The sequence below is a fragment of the Leuciscus leuciscus genome, assembly GCF_965113295.1.
Source record: "Leuciscus leuciscus genome assembly, chromosome: 10".
In the NCBI taxonomy this organism is placed as follows: Eukaryota; Metazoa; Chordata; class Actinopteri; order Cypriniformes; family Leuciscidae; genus Leuciscus; species Leuciscus leuciscus.
This window is the reverse complement of record NC_138734.1, coordinates 14,200,411-14,216,665: the sequence shown is the minus strand read 5'-3', so window position 1 is coordinate 14,216,665 and position 16,255 is coordinate 14,200,411. Positions and strand designations below refer to the sequence as shown.

The 16,255-nt window shown below is 43.5% G+C and overlaps 2 protein-coding genes across 2 annotated transcripts in view; both read right to left on the bottom strand.

The window, feature by feature from the left end:
* Positions 1 to 16,255, bottom strand: part of spon1a (spondin 1a) — a 294,770-nt gene that overhangs the window by 98,048 nt on the left and 180,467 nt on the right. The window lies entirely within an intron of this gene.
* LOC309508430 (uncharacterized protein) overlaps positions 1,838 to 16,255 on the bottom strand; it is a 240,330-nt gene continuing 225,912 nt past the window's right edge. Inside the window, exon 2 of the mRNA XM_082183067.1 lies at positions 1,838 to 7,077. Coding sequence (XP_082039193.1) covers positions 2,563 to 3,681 — 1,119 coding nt within the window. The 5' untranslated portion in view covers positions 3,682 to 7,077 and the 3' untranslated portion in view covers positions 1,838 to 2,562. The remainder of the gene's footprint in view (positions 7,078 to 16,255) is intronic.

Below are 16,255 nucleotides of genomic sequence, written 5' to 3'. Positions count from 1 at the left end.
CAGTGCATGCATTGTTTTAGTTTACAGGGTCGGCGCTAGCTTAGCTTAGCACAATGAATGGAATCCTTTGTTGCCAGCTAGCATGTCCTGAGTAAAAGTGATATAAACATTTTAAAAAACCCACCTAATTACTTCTTGTGGCCTGCGTATTCACAACAAGTACAAATAGTGATGCAGATTAACACTAGGCGATTTCCTAGGCAGATATTGACTTATATATTAAGGACTATATTAGGGGGAAGCACAGGCGAAGCACTGCTACTTGGGCGTGATATCTCTGCGCCCAAGTAGCAGTGCTTCACCTGTGCTTCCCCCTAATATAGTCCCAAGTCAATATCTGCATAGGAAATCGTCTACTGTTAATCTGCATCGCTATTTGTACTTGTTGTGAATACGCAGGCCACAAGAAGTAGTTAGGTGGGTTTTTTAAAATTTTTATATCACTTTTACTCAGGACATGCTAGCTGGCAACAAAGGATTCCATTCATTATGCTAAGCTAAGCTAGCGCCGACCCTGTCAAACTAAAACAATGCATGCACTGAGACAAAACTGCATTTGCCCACCTATCTAAATGTAGGAAAGAAGGTGAATAAGCCCTATTTCAAAAAACGGTGGAGTGTTCCTTTAAGACAACTCATTATTTTAATTGATTCAAGATACTCATCCACATGATAAAGGAGGTCTTGAATGTGGCAAAAATATAAATAACTCATTTTCGACCAAAAACGAAGTTATGGTCTTTTGCCTTTGCACGGCAGCATGCTAAGTGGACAAACGTACTCGGTTACTAACGTAACCTCGGTTCTCTCTAGAAGAGGGAACGAGTACTGCGTAAGATATCTTACGCTAGGGGAAAATCCTTTTCCGCGAGATATTGAAGCCAAAAATTATCCTTAATTTTGTAATAATGCAAAACGCGTTGCAGCAGCAATGCAGACATAGGCGAGACAGCTCGCGCGCCTATTGGCTGCTCTGCGGCAACTGCAGCAGCCTATCGAGCGAGGCCTGGCGTGACGTCAGACCCAATCAGGGCACTTCGCGCCCGCTGCGTCACGTCCCGCCGAAATGGGCGTGGTCTAGGCCTATAAATATCGCTCGCAGGCAGCTATTATCTGGTTTTTCATCATCGAAGCAACCAGAGCGTGTGCATGCACGGCAAGATACGCAGTACTCGTTCCCTCTTCTAGAGAGAACCGAGGTTATGTTAGTAACCGAGTACGTTCTCTTACGAGAGGTCTCTCGTACTGCGTAAGATATCTTACGCTAGGGGACCCAATGTAAAACGCCGTGCATGCTGAGATCTGACACCAAAGACCCAAGGGCGAAAGCCCGGGGTACATATAGTGCACAATCACTCAGTGAACTCACAGAGAGTCCGGGAAGAAGGAGGGGTGCAGCCTCACTTTTCCACATAAAGTAGCGTCGAAGGGACGCAAATTTCATCATACAGACAGGGCGGGGTACGGCCTGAACTGATGGGAAAAAATGTGGGTCTTACACAGTTTGCCCAGCTTTAAACTGTCGAAAATTGAGCTGTGCTCAGTAAACGCAGCATTCTGAGCTGAACGCATCAGGTCAGATAATACTGGTAGTTTAGACCGACAGCAGCCTGGCCTGCAGGGCGGGAACCTCTAGGTTATAAAACCTTATAAATGTAGACGGGGAGGCCCAGCCTGCCGCCATACAAATATCTTGCAGGGCAATCCCACTTGACCAGGCCCACGAAGAGGCCATGCCTCTCGTGGAATGCGCTCTGACACCCAAAGGGCAATGCATGCCCTTGGAGGCGTATGCCAGCGCTATAGCATCAACTATCCATCTGGATAGGCTCTGTTTCGACGCGGCTAGTCCCTTAGAACGTCCGCTAAACGAAACAAAGAGCTGTTCCGTCTGTCTGAAAACAGACGAGCGAGACACATAAGCTCGTAATGCCCTGACTGGGCAAAGGAGGCTCGCGTCTCTTTCCTCATCAGGGACCGGTAGGGCTGACAGAGAGATAATCTGCGCCCTAAACGGTGTGTTGAGGGATTTTGGAACATAACCGTGCTTAGGTTTGAGTATAACTTTTGAGTCATTGGGCCCAAACTCCATGCACGCCGCGCTCACAGAGAGCGCGTGCAGATCCCCTATGCGCTTCACTGAAGCGAGAGCCAGCAAAAACACCGTTTTGAAAAACAGGTGTTTCAAATCGATTGACTGTAAAGGCTCAAATGGCGCACCTTTCATGGCTTCCAGAACCGTAGAAAGGTCCCATACGGGGACTGAGGGAGGTCTGGGAGGATTCAGTCTCTTAGCTCCTCTAAGGAAGCGGATGACTAAATCGTTCCTTCCTATTGACTGACCAAGCGTTGTTTCTGAGAACGCTGCTATAGCCGCCACATAAACTTTGAGCGTGGAGGGGGCCCTGCCCCCATCCAACAGCTCTTGTAGGAAGGAAAGCACCTCCGTCACATCACAGTTTGTGGGTGACACACCACGGGCTGTGCACCAGCCCGAAAACACTGACCATTTCGAAGAATAGAGTCGTCTTGTAGACGGAGCTCTAGCCTGCGTGATCGTGTTTAATACTCCTTTAGGGAGTCCAACATGTACCCGTTGATGGCCCAGACATGAAGGGACCATAGTTCCGGGTGAGGATGCCAGATCGAGCCGCGGGCCTGTGAGAGGAGATCTCTCCTCACTGGTACTGGCCACGGGGCAGTACTTGCTAACTGCATCACGGCTGGGAACCAAGGTTGGTTTTTCCAGAACGGTGCTACCAGCAGTACTGAGCATCCTTCTTCCCTGATCCGTTCTATCACCTGAGGCAGGAGAGAGACGGGGGGAAAAGCATAGAGCGGGCGGCGGGGCCACACATGGGCCAGCGCGCTCCTGCTCTTGGAGAAAAATTCTTGACAGTGAGCGTTTTCTTGAGACGCAAACAGGTCCACTTCCGCTCTGCCGAATTTCTTCCACAGCAGTTGGACTGTCTGTGGGTGTAGAGACCATTCGCCTGCCGGAACATTGTTCCTGGACAGTCTGTCTGGTCCTATATTCATGATCCCTGGCACGTGCGCTGCTCTGAGCGAGCGCAGGTTGCACTGAGCCCATACCAGGAGGCGTTCTGCCAGCCTGTACAGTTTCTCGGATCTGATGCCGCCCTGGCGATTTATGTAGGACACCACAGACATGTTGTCCGAACGGACCAAGACGTGGTGACCTTTTATTTGGGGACAAAAACGCGTCAGCGCGTTGTCTACTGCCAGCATTTCGAGGCAGTTTATGTGCAGGAGCTTCTCCCGTTCTGACCACTGGCCGAAGAACGGTCTGCCCTCGAGCAGCGCTCCCCATCCCGAGGTGGACGCGTCCGTGGACACCACTTTCACCCTCGAGGAAGTCCCCAGGCTTACACCTGATTGGTACCAGTCGTTCGCTTTCCAGGGTTTCAGAGCTGTAACGCATTTCTGATTGACCCTGAGGCGAAGCAAACCGGGTGCCCACGCTTCGCGTGGGACTCGCGCTTTCAGCCAAAACTGCAGCGGGCGCATGCGGAGCAGACCCAGCTGGAGCACTGACGATGCTGAGGCCATGAGACCTAGCATCTTCTGAAATCTCTTGAGCGGGACAGACGCGCCGCAGCGAAAAGAGTTCGCTGTGCGTCGAATGTCTACCGCGCGCTGTTGTGATAGTCGCGCTATCATGGATAGTGAGTCCAGTTCTGTGCTCAGGAAAGATATTTTCTGACTGGGTGACAGGGAGCTCTTCGCCCAATTGACACTCAGACCCAAATCCTCGAGGTGATCGAGTAAAATGGTCGTGTGTTCTATGAGCACTGCGCGAGATTGCGCTAGAATCAGCCAATCGTCCAAATAGTTCAGCACTCACATGCCTCTCATTCTGAGGGGTGCGAGCGCCGCATCCATGCACTTCGTAAATGTACGGGGTGCTAGGGACAAACCGAACGGCAGGACTGTGTACTGATATGCCTGGCCCTCGAAGGCGAATCTCAAATATCGCCTGTGACGTGACGCTATCTGTATTTGAAAACACGCGTCTTTCAGATCTATTGACACAAACCAATCTCCTTGGCGAATCTGCACAAGGATTTGCCTGGTCGTGAGCATCCTGTACTGTCGCTTCACAAGCACTTTGTTCAGTTGCCTTAGATCTAGTATGGGTCTGAGACCCCCGTCTTTTTTCGGTACCAGGAATTATCTGCTGTATAGCCCTCCCTCGCTCTGATCTTGAGAGAGAGGTTCTATGGCCCCTTTGCTCAATAGTTTCGTCACCTCGGCTCGAAGTAGATGTGCTACTTCTGTTTTTACCGTGGTCTCGACGCGCGCCACATAGCGGCGAGGGCGTCGGCGAAACTGCAGCGAATAGCCTCTTTCTATAATGTTCAGCACCCACTTCGAAACCCCGGGTAGCTTTGCCCATGCGTCTGCATGGATAGCTAGGGGTCGAATACGAAGCGCGCTCCGCTCGCTCAGCGATGGAGAAGCTTCGGTGTGCTGTAACACAAGCGTGTCGCTCGTGACATTTGAGGCATGGGGCGCGCTGATGACAGCGGGCAGATTGCCCGCGCTCGACTCCTCTGCGGTGGTTAACCGCGAGGGGGAGGGCTGGGCGGTTCCCGTGGGAACTGTCATGTCTATGTGTGGATGTGGGCGCGGGACAGCGGGCACATTTATCACACCGAAAGCATCGTTCGCTTGCGTGAAGCGAGTGCACGTTGGTTTCGTTTTTACAGAAACCGTGAGACATGCATAACGCGGTGTTAGTGGGCACATTCACCATGTTTGAAGCGCAATCGGTCTGAGCCGATTCATGTGCGCGAGCCCTGTGTGACGGGCTGTGCTTGTGTGCAGAGATGGGCACTGGGCAGTGGGCATTCTTCTTACACATAAAGCACCATCGGCCGTGGCCGGGACACCAGAAAAAATTCACACTTATGGGATTTATCTGGGTAGCCGTAAAAACGGCGTTTGTGTGCAGGCAAGCGGGTGACAGAACCGACTTGTTTACTGCAGGATACACTGGAACAGTCACATTTACTGGAACTGAACGAGCGAGAAGTTGCCATAGAAACAGAGAGCGTCAACATGCTGGCGTTTATTGCAGGCCTGCGTGCATTACAACAGGCTTGTTCACTGCAATATTGACATTTCCAGTCGCCTGAATTCCAGAGGGGAATGGGAAATGTATAGGAAAAAGGAGGTTGGTCCGTCCGCAGCGGGACCAGAAAAACTCCCTTTTTTCCTTACGCCAGTGACGCACGGAACACCATAGAAACGGTGTTTGGGTGCAGGCGAGCGGGTTGTACAACGCGCTCGTTGGCTGCAAAATACACATCTGCAGTCGCCTTTTCAGGGAACTGACAGAGCGAGCATTGACGGCATAATTTTATCTGCCGGTAGACCCGGGGATCGAACGCGGGTCTCTCGCGTGCAAAAACCTGAGAGTCTGCCACTGGGCCACAGGGGGAGACACATTGTAACTCAGTTAGCGCGAGTATTATAAGAGAGCGTCAACGTGCTGGCGTTTGTTTGCAGGCATGCGTGTATTACAACAGGCTTGCTCACTGCAATACAGACATTTCCAGTCGCCCGAACTTCAGAGGGGAATGAGAAATGTACGAGAAAGAGGAGGTCGGTCCATCCGCGGGGGGACCAGAAAACGCTCTTTTCTCCTTTCGCCAGTGACGCACGGAAACCATAGAAACGGTGTTTGGGTGCAGGCGAGCGGGTTGTGCAACGCGCTCGTTGGCTGCAAAATGCACGTCTGCAGTCGCTTTTCAGGGAACTGACAGAGCGAAGCATTGGCGGCATAATTTTAAACTGCCGCTAGACCGGGATTCGAACTCCGGTCTCTCGTGAGAAAAACCAATGATTCCGCCACTGAGCCACAGGGGGGGAACGCAAAGGTTTTCGGATGCACGAGCATATAAGAGCGTCACATGCTTTCTTCGGCGTATGCTTGCAGGCGCGCTTGTATTAAAACAGGCTCGCCTGCTGCAATATTGATATTTCCAGTCGCATGATCAGGGAACTGGGAATATGTATGAGAAATTGAAGGTCAGTCCATCCTCGGAGGGACTAAAAAACACATCTTTCTCCTTTCGCCGGTGAGTGACGCATGAATGGGGCGCAGAAGGCAGGGTAGCTTTCTTATAACGTAAAGAAAAACTAACCCCGACCGTCCGCTTCCAGCCTCCCTTGTGAGCGGCGCAGTTTGCGCGGCTTGAACAGAGGGAGAGAGAAAGCTAGCCCCGTGACCGCCCGCTCCTGACATCCTCTGTGAGCGGCGCGGTGTGCGCGGCTCGAACAGAGGGAGAACAGGTATCGTCCCCCAAGCAGGCAAGGCAAGCGGGCGAACCGGCAAGCTTTGCGGGTTGGGGGGGGGGCGGAGGAGCAGTCTCGGAGAAGGATGCCAGGTGAGTCCTCAGAGTCACCATAGGCAGTACCTAACTCGCAGTGAGGGCAGTCGCCGTCAGCGAGTGCGAGAGCTGCGTGATCAGGAAAAGGGGCGTCTTGAAAAAGACGCCCAGCTCTTTTAGTGCAATGGGAGTGTGTGTCGCGGCGGCGAGCACACACACATACATAAACACAGTAGCAGAGAAAGGATATAATGCCGGAAAGCGCAGCAGGAAGGCAAGGAAGGCGGCGCGGCCAGCGACTTCAGTGACTCGTCCCGCTGAAGGTGCTCTCTCTCGACGGCGCGGCTTCTAATCCAGCTCCAGCGATGCGTGTGCTTCGCTTGAAGGATGAAAAATCAGATAATAGCTGCCTGCGAGCGATATTTATAGGCCTAGACCACGCCCATTTCGGCGGGACGTGACGCAGCGGGCGCGAAGTGCCCTGATTGGGTCTGACGTCACGCCAGGCCTCGCTCGATAGGCTGCTGCAGTTGCCGCAGAGCAGCCAATAGGCGCGCGAGCTGTCTCGCCTATGTCTGCATTGCTGCTGCAACGCGTTTTGCATTATTACAAAATTAAGGATAATTTTTGGCTTCAATATCTCGCGGAAAAGGATTTTCCCCTAGCATAAGATATCTTACGCAGTACGAGAGACCTCTCGTAAGAGAACCAGCTTGTTGCACTTTTGCATGCAGTTTAGGGGCAGGCTAAACTACATGATACCACAGTAATAGATTGCCGAGGGAATTCATTCTAATTATTTTACAGTGGTCTACAAGAATGTTTGTATTTACAGACAACAGGCAGTACTTTGTGGATAGTTTACTTGTTCAAACACAATTAACCCTCTGGGGACCAAAAACGCGCCCCCGCGTTTTGCTCGTTTTTTTTTTTTTAGCAATGTAAAATAAGCTCAAACTGCTCTGTTAATTTTGATCTTTCATTTTCGTGTTATACATCAATCGATCCTGTTCAGTTTCTATTTTTTTTCTGTATACTCACAATAAAAATAAAGTGTTGTGCTTTTTGCCAAATAAAGAAAAATAAACATGATTCAAGTTCTGCACTCTCTCTGTCTGTGAAGTCCAATTTGAAACGCGTTCGAAAATGATCTGATACTCCTCGAAAATTCAGTCAAACAGGTAAACATACCCACGGGCATAAAGCTTGAAATCGCTTCTCTTAATTGAAGTAATTTATATAAAAAACAAATATTCTCAGCTTGTGAAATCTGTATTAAAAGAGAGCGATTCCAGTCGAGCTTATTAGAGCTCATTCAAATGTAATGTAACCACGCCCCGGAGAGCGCGTGCTATTCAAACGCAAATTCTGAACCATTTCAGACCTGTGAAACGCCCACATCAGCTGTAAACACATGCAGCGCGCCGCGAGTGATGCATAGCCTACCTAATAATCCTGGAGAAAAGTTTCCTGAGAACAGTGCTGATATGAGGAGCAATAGATGAGGAGTGAGGTAGGCTAAGTTATCTTTTCTCAAGTGTTATGTGGAATAACGTTATGGAATAACGTTAGTGTAGGCCTATGTAAACCGCAAAAAGATGAATCGCGTTTCTATAATATGAATCGCGTTTCTGTGAGATGAATGAAGGGTACATATTTGTAAAGACTGTTTAGCCTAAATATGAATCGCGTGTCTGTGTGTGAAAGAATAAACCGCTTTAATCAACTAAAATGCTTTGCTATATATATATAAAAAATAAAAAATTTTGTCAAAAATAAAGTCATCAACTAAGATGTTAGATGTTCCAATGTTGGCTATATTCAAACTAATGAATACATATGATAAAATGTAGGCCTATAATAATTTTTTTACAAAGAAAGAGTACACTTGAATTATTGTTGAAATTGTAATTATTGTTGTAATTGTAACCTTTTTAATAAAATAGCAAAACATATTTACAAGATAGATAAAAACACTGGCTCAGTCAGTGTCACACCTGAATGAATGGCTCATTATGCAAGTCATTACGCATAATGGGTGGGACATTGTATTCTCAGGTGTAAACCACTCCTCTTTCACGCCCCCCTCGCATATTGGCTTTCCAAGCAAAACCTGTCTTATACAATTTAAATCAATGTATTGTTTTATGTGAACGATAAAGCAAGACTATTTTCACATAATTTTGAAGCCAGAACTCGAAGTGAAAACATCCATTAGTCAAAAGTCTTGTGGACACATATTTAGTATGTGTTTTGTGGTCTTATTTCAACAACTTTCATTTTTATTTTTTTCAATAACCACGCATAAACATTATTCTCTTAAAAATACAAACACCTACATACATGTTGCTCCCATATTATGCTAGCCCTGTTTGTGCTATATAGAGTGAATTTACACCTTTGCCATTAACATGTTTATAAATAACTGAAAAGGGCCCCAAAAACACCTTGGTCCCCAGAGGGTTAAGAATATCTTTCAAATAAATTAAGCCATCAACCTTGCAAACCTTAGAAAATCCAAAGATGAATTGTTTTACCAGTGCTCTGCAGCTGTACACATTGTGCATTCAATGAGCAATTTGAATAACTTCAGAATAATTTCCCTTAGAATATATCAGCCATTATCATGTGTGTCCTATATTTCTGCCATCTGTTTTAAATCAGAACTACAGTAGTATTGCAATGAAAAATTTATGAATTAAATTTGAGTGTTTTTTTCAGTCAGCAAAACAGCATACTTAAGAACACAGAAAACAAACATAACAATTGATGAAATTAATATTTACCTACAATTAATTGAAACAAAAAGTTACCTTTCTTTTTTTTTTTTTTTTTTTTTTTGAGAGAGAGGTAACTGAAAATCGAGTACTGTGTCCTGTGAATGAAGTGTTGTTCACAAGAAAAGTGTTTTGTTCTGCTCTGGTGTACTGCTGCACGGTGTCCTGTGTTTTTAGCTCAAGAATGCATTTGGTCTGAGGGTCTGTATGTCTTACCGGGGTTAGACTATGGTCTCTGTTACCCAATAGTTACAGTACGTGTATGCTACACATAAAAATGCTATCAAAATGGGTTTTTTTTTTTTTTGCCTGTGGGAACATACTCCAAGATCCCCAACAAAATAAACTTATACTTCTTTACCTGGTCAGGCATCCGAGGGCCCAGATTAAATTATCCTTTGTTCCATACCATTGGTCTTAAAAAACAAACAAAAAAAACCCAACCTTTTCTAGAAATACACTGATACAACCTTTTAATTTACTGATCCGATTCCGATACCCAAATTCTCTGTATCGGCCAATTCCGCTCTTGATCTGATAACATTTTTCTTCATTAGTACACACACACACACACACACACACACACACACACACACACACACACACACACACACACACACACACACACACACACACACACACACACACATATATATATATATATATATACTTTTTTTTTTTTTTTATAACATATTCCAATAATTTTGTGAATAGGAAAGATGAGGGGGGCAAGTGGCAAACTCTGAGGCACTCCTGTGGTAAATTGTTGTGACGTGAACACTGCTCTCCTCTAAGAAATATCAAAATGTATACCTGTGAAGTAGGACTGAAATGAAGAGCAGTTCTCGTGTTGCCCATTGTTGAGAAAGTAGATTTGCAGATCATGATGAAGATAGAGATTTGGAAACTGCTCAACTTCTGCTTCTCAGATTTTTCTCCTGACAAAAACTACTCCATAATCTCACATGTATCTCCTCTAGAGTTTAAAATGAGATGACTCTGATTAAATTGGCCAAAATACCAACGTATCCAATAAAAAATCAGACACTTGTGAACCCAGTTATTGCTTATTAGATTATCTAAGGTATGCTATCCATTTTCATTTATTTGTATTTCATGAGGAATTATAGTGTGAAAATGTAATCATTTATAAACCAGTTCAGTAATATAGTGTCAGTCTTTGGGATAAATAAAGTGGAAACATCTCAGATCCATCAATGTTATAATGATAGCCTTTTAATTATCAAGAAAAAATGTGTCAGAATTGGAAAATAATTCTTAAAACTAAATCTATCCAATCAGTGGAGGGGCTTTAAGAGTCTGTGGATTCAGTAAACATCATAATGATAATGATGCGTGGTTGTCGGAAGCATATGATTAGCATTGATAACAGTTCACTGATTGTTTATCAGCCAGTACACTTACAAATTAGTGATTACAAATGTTAAAGTGGGAGGTTAGGGCATCATGAGTTAACTAATCAGTTTGCGAGTGTGTATGTCTGTGGATTATTGTCTAACTGTATATTGTATCTATATTTAGGCCTCAGCAAAGCAACATAAACTATTTGTAGCGAATGCAACAGGTTTATTCTACTCCGGGAATTCCATTCACATTCATAAATATTTAAAGGAAATGCAATTTTAATTGTTTTATTTTTTATAAACCAGGGTCTATGTTTAGTTCATTTACATTTTTTAGATGGGGTTTAAGTTAGTGCTGGCTAAGCATTCACTATTACACAATGTTTTAACTCTTTCTGGTGGGCAGTTAAGCGCCATCTGAAGAGAACTTGTGTCTGCAATTGGTCTCCAATTTGTCCCATTTATAGTGGGGTCAGAGGGTGGATTGTAGTTGGCCAACAGAGAAACTGCTCACAGCCAACTTGATGTTGCTCTCTGGGTTTGTGCTGAGGATGAATCCAACATAGTTGGTCATAAAATACGTATATCAAAACCAGGGGATTTACCTCAGAGGAATCAAGGGAGGCAGTTCCTCCTAAAAAAAAATTGAGATACAGTACAAAAGCTACACTGTCTTCAAGGAGTCATCTACAGCTCGCCATTAAGGTACGCTCGCCAGAGGATGGTGCCTGGATTGCTGCTCCTCTGTAGCGTTCTGGTGAGTATGACATTTTTCTTTCAGATGCCTTCGGGACCACTGTGTTTCTGTAAGGGCAACACCCACTCAGAAGCACCTCAATCAGAGGTGGGCCTTAAAGACCCCAGTGATGAGCTCATGCCGACTAAGTGTCCATTAAGTGTCCGCTTCCTCTCACCCAACCCTTTCCAGCTTCTCATGCTCCAAGCACCAAGGTGGAGCTGCGAGTCCAGAGTGGAGACTACAGCTAAGGGTGTTCATGCCGGCACAGGTCCTGCATGCCCCCACTCTCTAAACATGCAGGTCCCCACCTCAGAGCGGCGATCTTCCGTTTACAAAGCACTAATCGTTTACCGTTTACAAAGCACTATATATATACATATATATACATATACATACATACACCGATCAGGCATAACATAATAACCACTGACAGGTGAAGTGAATAACACTGATTATCTCTTCATCACCGCACCTGTTAGTGGGTGGGATATATTAGGCAGCAAGTGAACATTTTGTCCTCAAAGCTGATGTGTTAGAAGCAGGAAAAATGGCCAAGCGTAAGGATTTGAGTGAGTTTGACAAGGGCCAAATTATGATGGCTAGACTGGGCCAGAGCATCTCCAAAACTGCAACTCTTATGGGGTGTTCCCGGTCTGTAGTGGTCAGTATCTATCAAAAGTGGTCCAAAGAAGGAACCTTGGTGAACCAGCGAAAGGGTCATGTGCGGCCTAGACTCATTGATGCACGTGTGGAGCAAAGGCTGGCTTGTGTGGTCCGATCCAACAGACGAGCTACTGTAGAACTATGTACTGTACTCAAGAAGTTAATGGTGGTTCTGATAGAAAAGTGTCAGAATACACAGTCAGTGTTTCCCACCCATAGACTAATTTGTGGCGGCGCACCACAGAATCAACACCGGCCGCCACATATTGCGTTTCGTTATTAAAAAAAATGTTTTACGCTATTTAAAACACACAGCGTATTCGTTCAGCTGCATTTCCTTTCCCTGCTCTCCCTCCGTCTCTCTCACACACACACACACACACACACACACACGTACAGCCCCTCCCCTCCGTGCACACCGCGTGCGTCTGTCTCCATGAAAAGGAGATCATCCCTGGAAGCATGGCCTAGTTGGTCAGGGTTTTTCCTGCTTTGGACATTTTTTGGCGGCCGCCAAAGCGAATTTTTGTCTCGCCAAAGCCTTATTTGATTGGTGAGTGTTGTAGATAATTGCTGCGCTGGCGATAGGGCGCATGTTACTGAAAGAATGAGCAGAGAGTCACGGTCGCGCGCACACACTCTCACCCTCACCATCTTCAAACTCTCTTGCTCTCTCTCTCTCAAAAAAAAAAGTTTTTACGTTGCCTCATCTGCTCTGAAAAGCGTTCCGCCCATTCAGCTGACATAAAAAACACTTTCAGTAAAAAAAAAATAAAAAAAAATAAAAAAAAACTATCCAGTGATGAAATGTTTTCTGTGTTGACTCAAATCTTGTGCAAATCTTCGATTCGCGAACTAAGGACTCCTTTGAACCGACTCCATTTAATGAATGGTTAAAACAATGATCTGTCCAACACTGGTGCATAACAAATCGGTAACACTTTATAATAAGGTTCCATTTATTAAACTCTAGTTAACTACATTAGTTAACATTAACTATCAATAAACTGCACTTCTACAGCATTTATTAATCTTCATTAATGTTAATTTCACCATTTACTAGTAGTCTACATTATTTAAATCAAAAGTTGTATTTGTTAACATTAGTTAGCCTAATGCACTGTGTGAAGTAACATAATAAAAATACAGCTGTTCATTGTTTGTTCAACTAAGATTAACAGAGATTAATAAATACAGTAACAAATGTATTGCTCATGGTTCATGTTAGTTAGCCTAATACATTAACTAATGTAAACAAATCAAACCACATTTAACACCTCTTAAAATGAGAATCTTAGTGTGCTTACCCCATTTTTTTAGTAAGAGTGATTAGCAAGATTTAACCGTAATAAACTAGGCCTACTGTATTTTCAGGTTATTTATATGACAATGTGTAGAACAATTACCAAAACAATATTTTAGTTTAGACTGGAGTGAAGTGAAAAAAGAAAAAAAGTGCAAAGCAAGTTGTTGTCAGCTAGCTGCTAATTGTATTCAATTGTATATGGTAGAAAATTAGACTATTAGTTAAAATAAACTTTTTAATGGTACTTTTTTTATTCTACTTTTTGAAATTGATATGGTTATATACCAAAATAATGATTAGGTCTAGCAAATAAGGATTTTATCGTACAAAGCTATGAAATCCAGTGGTAAAATCCTAGCTTAAAAAAAAAAAAAAAAAAAAAGGGGGCCAAGAAAGGATGACAGTGTCTGTCGGCCACCACCAAAGACCAATTTTGACCCAGGAAAAAACAATAATTTTGACCCCTTAGCGATTGCGCCTTCTTTAGAGAGTTCACTAGTCGCAAGTTTACGGTAAAATGCAGTTGGGTTGTCGAGGTCAAAACACTATATAAGCTGTGAATCAAATAAACGTATAAATAATGTTATGTCATTGTTTTACTCTTACACTGATTGTTTGGATTTTGTGAAGGTGTGAATCATTTTTGATTAATATTTAATATAATACAGTTCTGTGTAACGAATTATTAACAAAAATGATTCACACCTTCACAAAATCCATTGTTTGGATTTTGTGAAGGTGTGAATCATGTTTGATTAATATTTAATATAATACAGTTCTGTGTAACGAATTATTAACGAAGGAACCATAATATTAGGAAGGTGGTCATACTATATATATATATATATATATATATATATATATATATATATAATTTATTCATCACTTGATGTGACAGTTGAAGAAGCCTTGTGAGAGGTTTGTAAAGATAAAGACAAAAACAAATTGTCTCATCTCTGTCTAAGTGCAAATAGCCATTAGTTCATAATCACAGAGCCCTTTTCCCTCTCTCTGTGTTTACCACTTACTGAATAAATGCATGTCAATGCACTTTAGAATGTGCACTGCCTGTCTCAAGTTGTTGTTGTTTTTTAATCCTTATTTATTCACTCCTATGCATATGCTCAGAGTCCTTGCCAAAAAATAAAGTTTAAGAACTCTAGCTGGAGAATAATAATCAAGGCTTTAAGTACACTCTGGGAAGATATGTTTAACCCTGATTATACTTGGTCCATTGCCTGTGTGGATTTTCCTTTTTAATTCTCTAAAGAAGTCTTAAGAAAGTTAGTTCACTTGACAGAAAGGAAACATATGATTTGTACAACAGTTTCCTGATCCTCATTAATTAATGTCATCATAAAATAACTGAACCGAATCGTCAGGAGCTTCATCAGTTTGGGTTTTAAATATACCGTTCCGTAACACAACAGCTGGCACTCTTAATTATCCACATGGAGCCCAGCATACATAACATAAATATACGCTGATTAATGCCAAATGTGTCATTTCCTCATTCTGCACTTACATTCAATTACCTGTACATTAAAATGCAAATTATGATCAAACCATACTTCATGATAATTAATCAAAAATAAAGGCAAAATTACTCAAGACTTACACACAGCCATCAGATTTAATAATACATTAGGAAAGGATGGGATATGTGAAATATATATTTAAAAGTAAAATTTTCAAGTGGAAAAAAGATTACTTGATGTTTCCTGTGAAGGCAACTTGTTTGCTTCTGAAAGAACTTGAATTCAAACCAGCTTCAAAGGCATCATAATGTCACATCTGGACTGGAACAAATTCAAGTGAGCTTTAGAGATAATCAAGCAACAAGTGTGTGATTGCTGCGCCACTAATGGCAGCACATGGAATTGCAAAAGGTAATGACTGTTCCAACAGGTTTCCCAAATGATTTAGCCATCTTCCATTGGTTGGACAAGAAGATCATCCAGCTCCAAAATAATGACACTGCTCAATGTTTCTGGGCCAGCTCGATTGGATTTTCCAACCAACAAACAAACAAACTATTTTGAAAGTAGAACAAAGTCACAGAATTTGCACTTTTGGTGCGCACCAAACAAGTGGACCAATACCCCTGAAAAAGTGGGTCTCAGTCTGCTTCCAAACAAACTCCGCAGTTCGACTGATATATAAACACAATACGGACCAAATATTTTTTTTTAACATGGACCAAAGACATCTAAACAAAACAAAAACAGCACATGATGTCACACGATGCAACCCTAAAAAGGACAGAATGCTCAATCATAACAGCTTTTTTCTTATTATAGGAGCGATGTTGACCATTACAGTTCGGTACTGGCGTTGGAACCTTGCAGCAGATCTTCATTTGTGTGTGCGACAGAAGAATTCCTGGCACTGACTCCTTTACATACGTTTTAAGTTCTAAACACATACAATGAGCACATTTAGCCTAGCATATAAAGACTTTTTTCTTTTCTTTTTTTTATCTTGGGTCCAGTGTTGGGTTCAGGGTTCAGTGTTAAAATGACCAAATGAAGTGAACAAGGACTAAATGTTTCATTTTCATAATGAGCCTTATTGCCAAATATGCTTACACATACAAGGTATTAGTCTTAATGACAGAAGCTTCCAGTGCACAGACAAAGGCCTCGTTTACACTGCAGGTCTTGATGCCCAATTCTGATTTGTTGCCTAGATCCGATTTTTTTGACCGTCCGTTTACACTTTCTTTCAATTGTGACCCATATCCGATTCATGTGTTTACACTTGCCATACTATCTGAAACATCGCGCATGCTTAAAGGGTTAAATTATCTTGCGCAGATGGACAAACGCAAAATATGGTTGATGCTAGCTCTGCGACATATGCGAAGTTCGCCAAACATCACCATGATTATGAGGAGGACGAAAAGTGCCATCATTGCAGCCTGTGCGCATGCTTCAGTTATTGTGTGCGAGAGAGATCTCAGGACTGGTGGGAGCATATTGTGGTGGGCTTTAACGAGAAGCAGTGGGTCCGAAATTTTAGAATGAGCAAGCCAACCTTTCATATTTTGT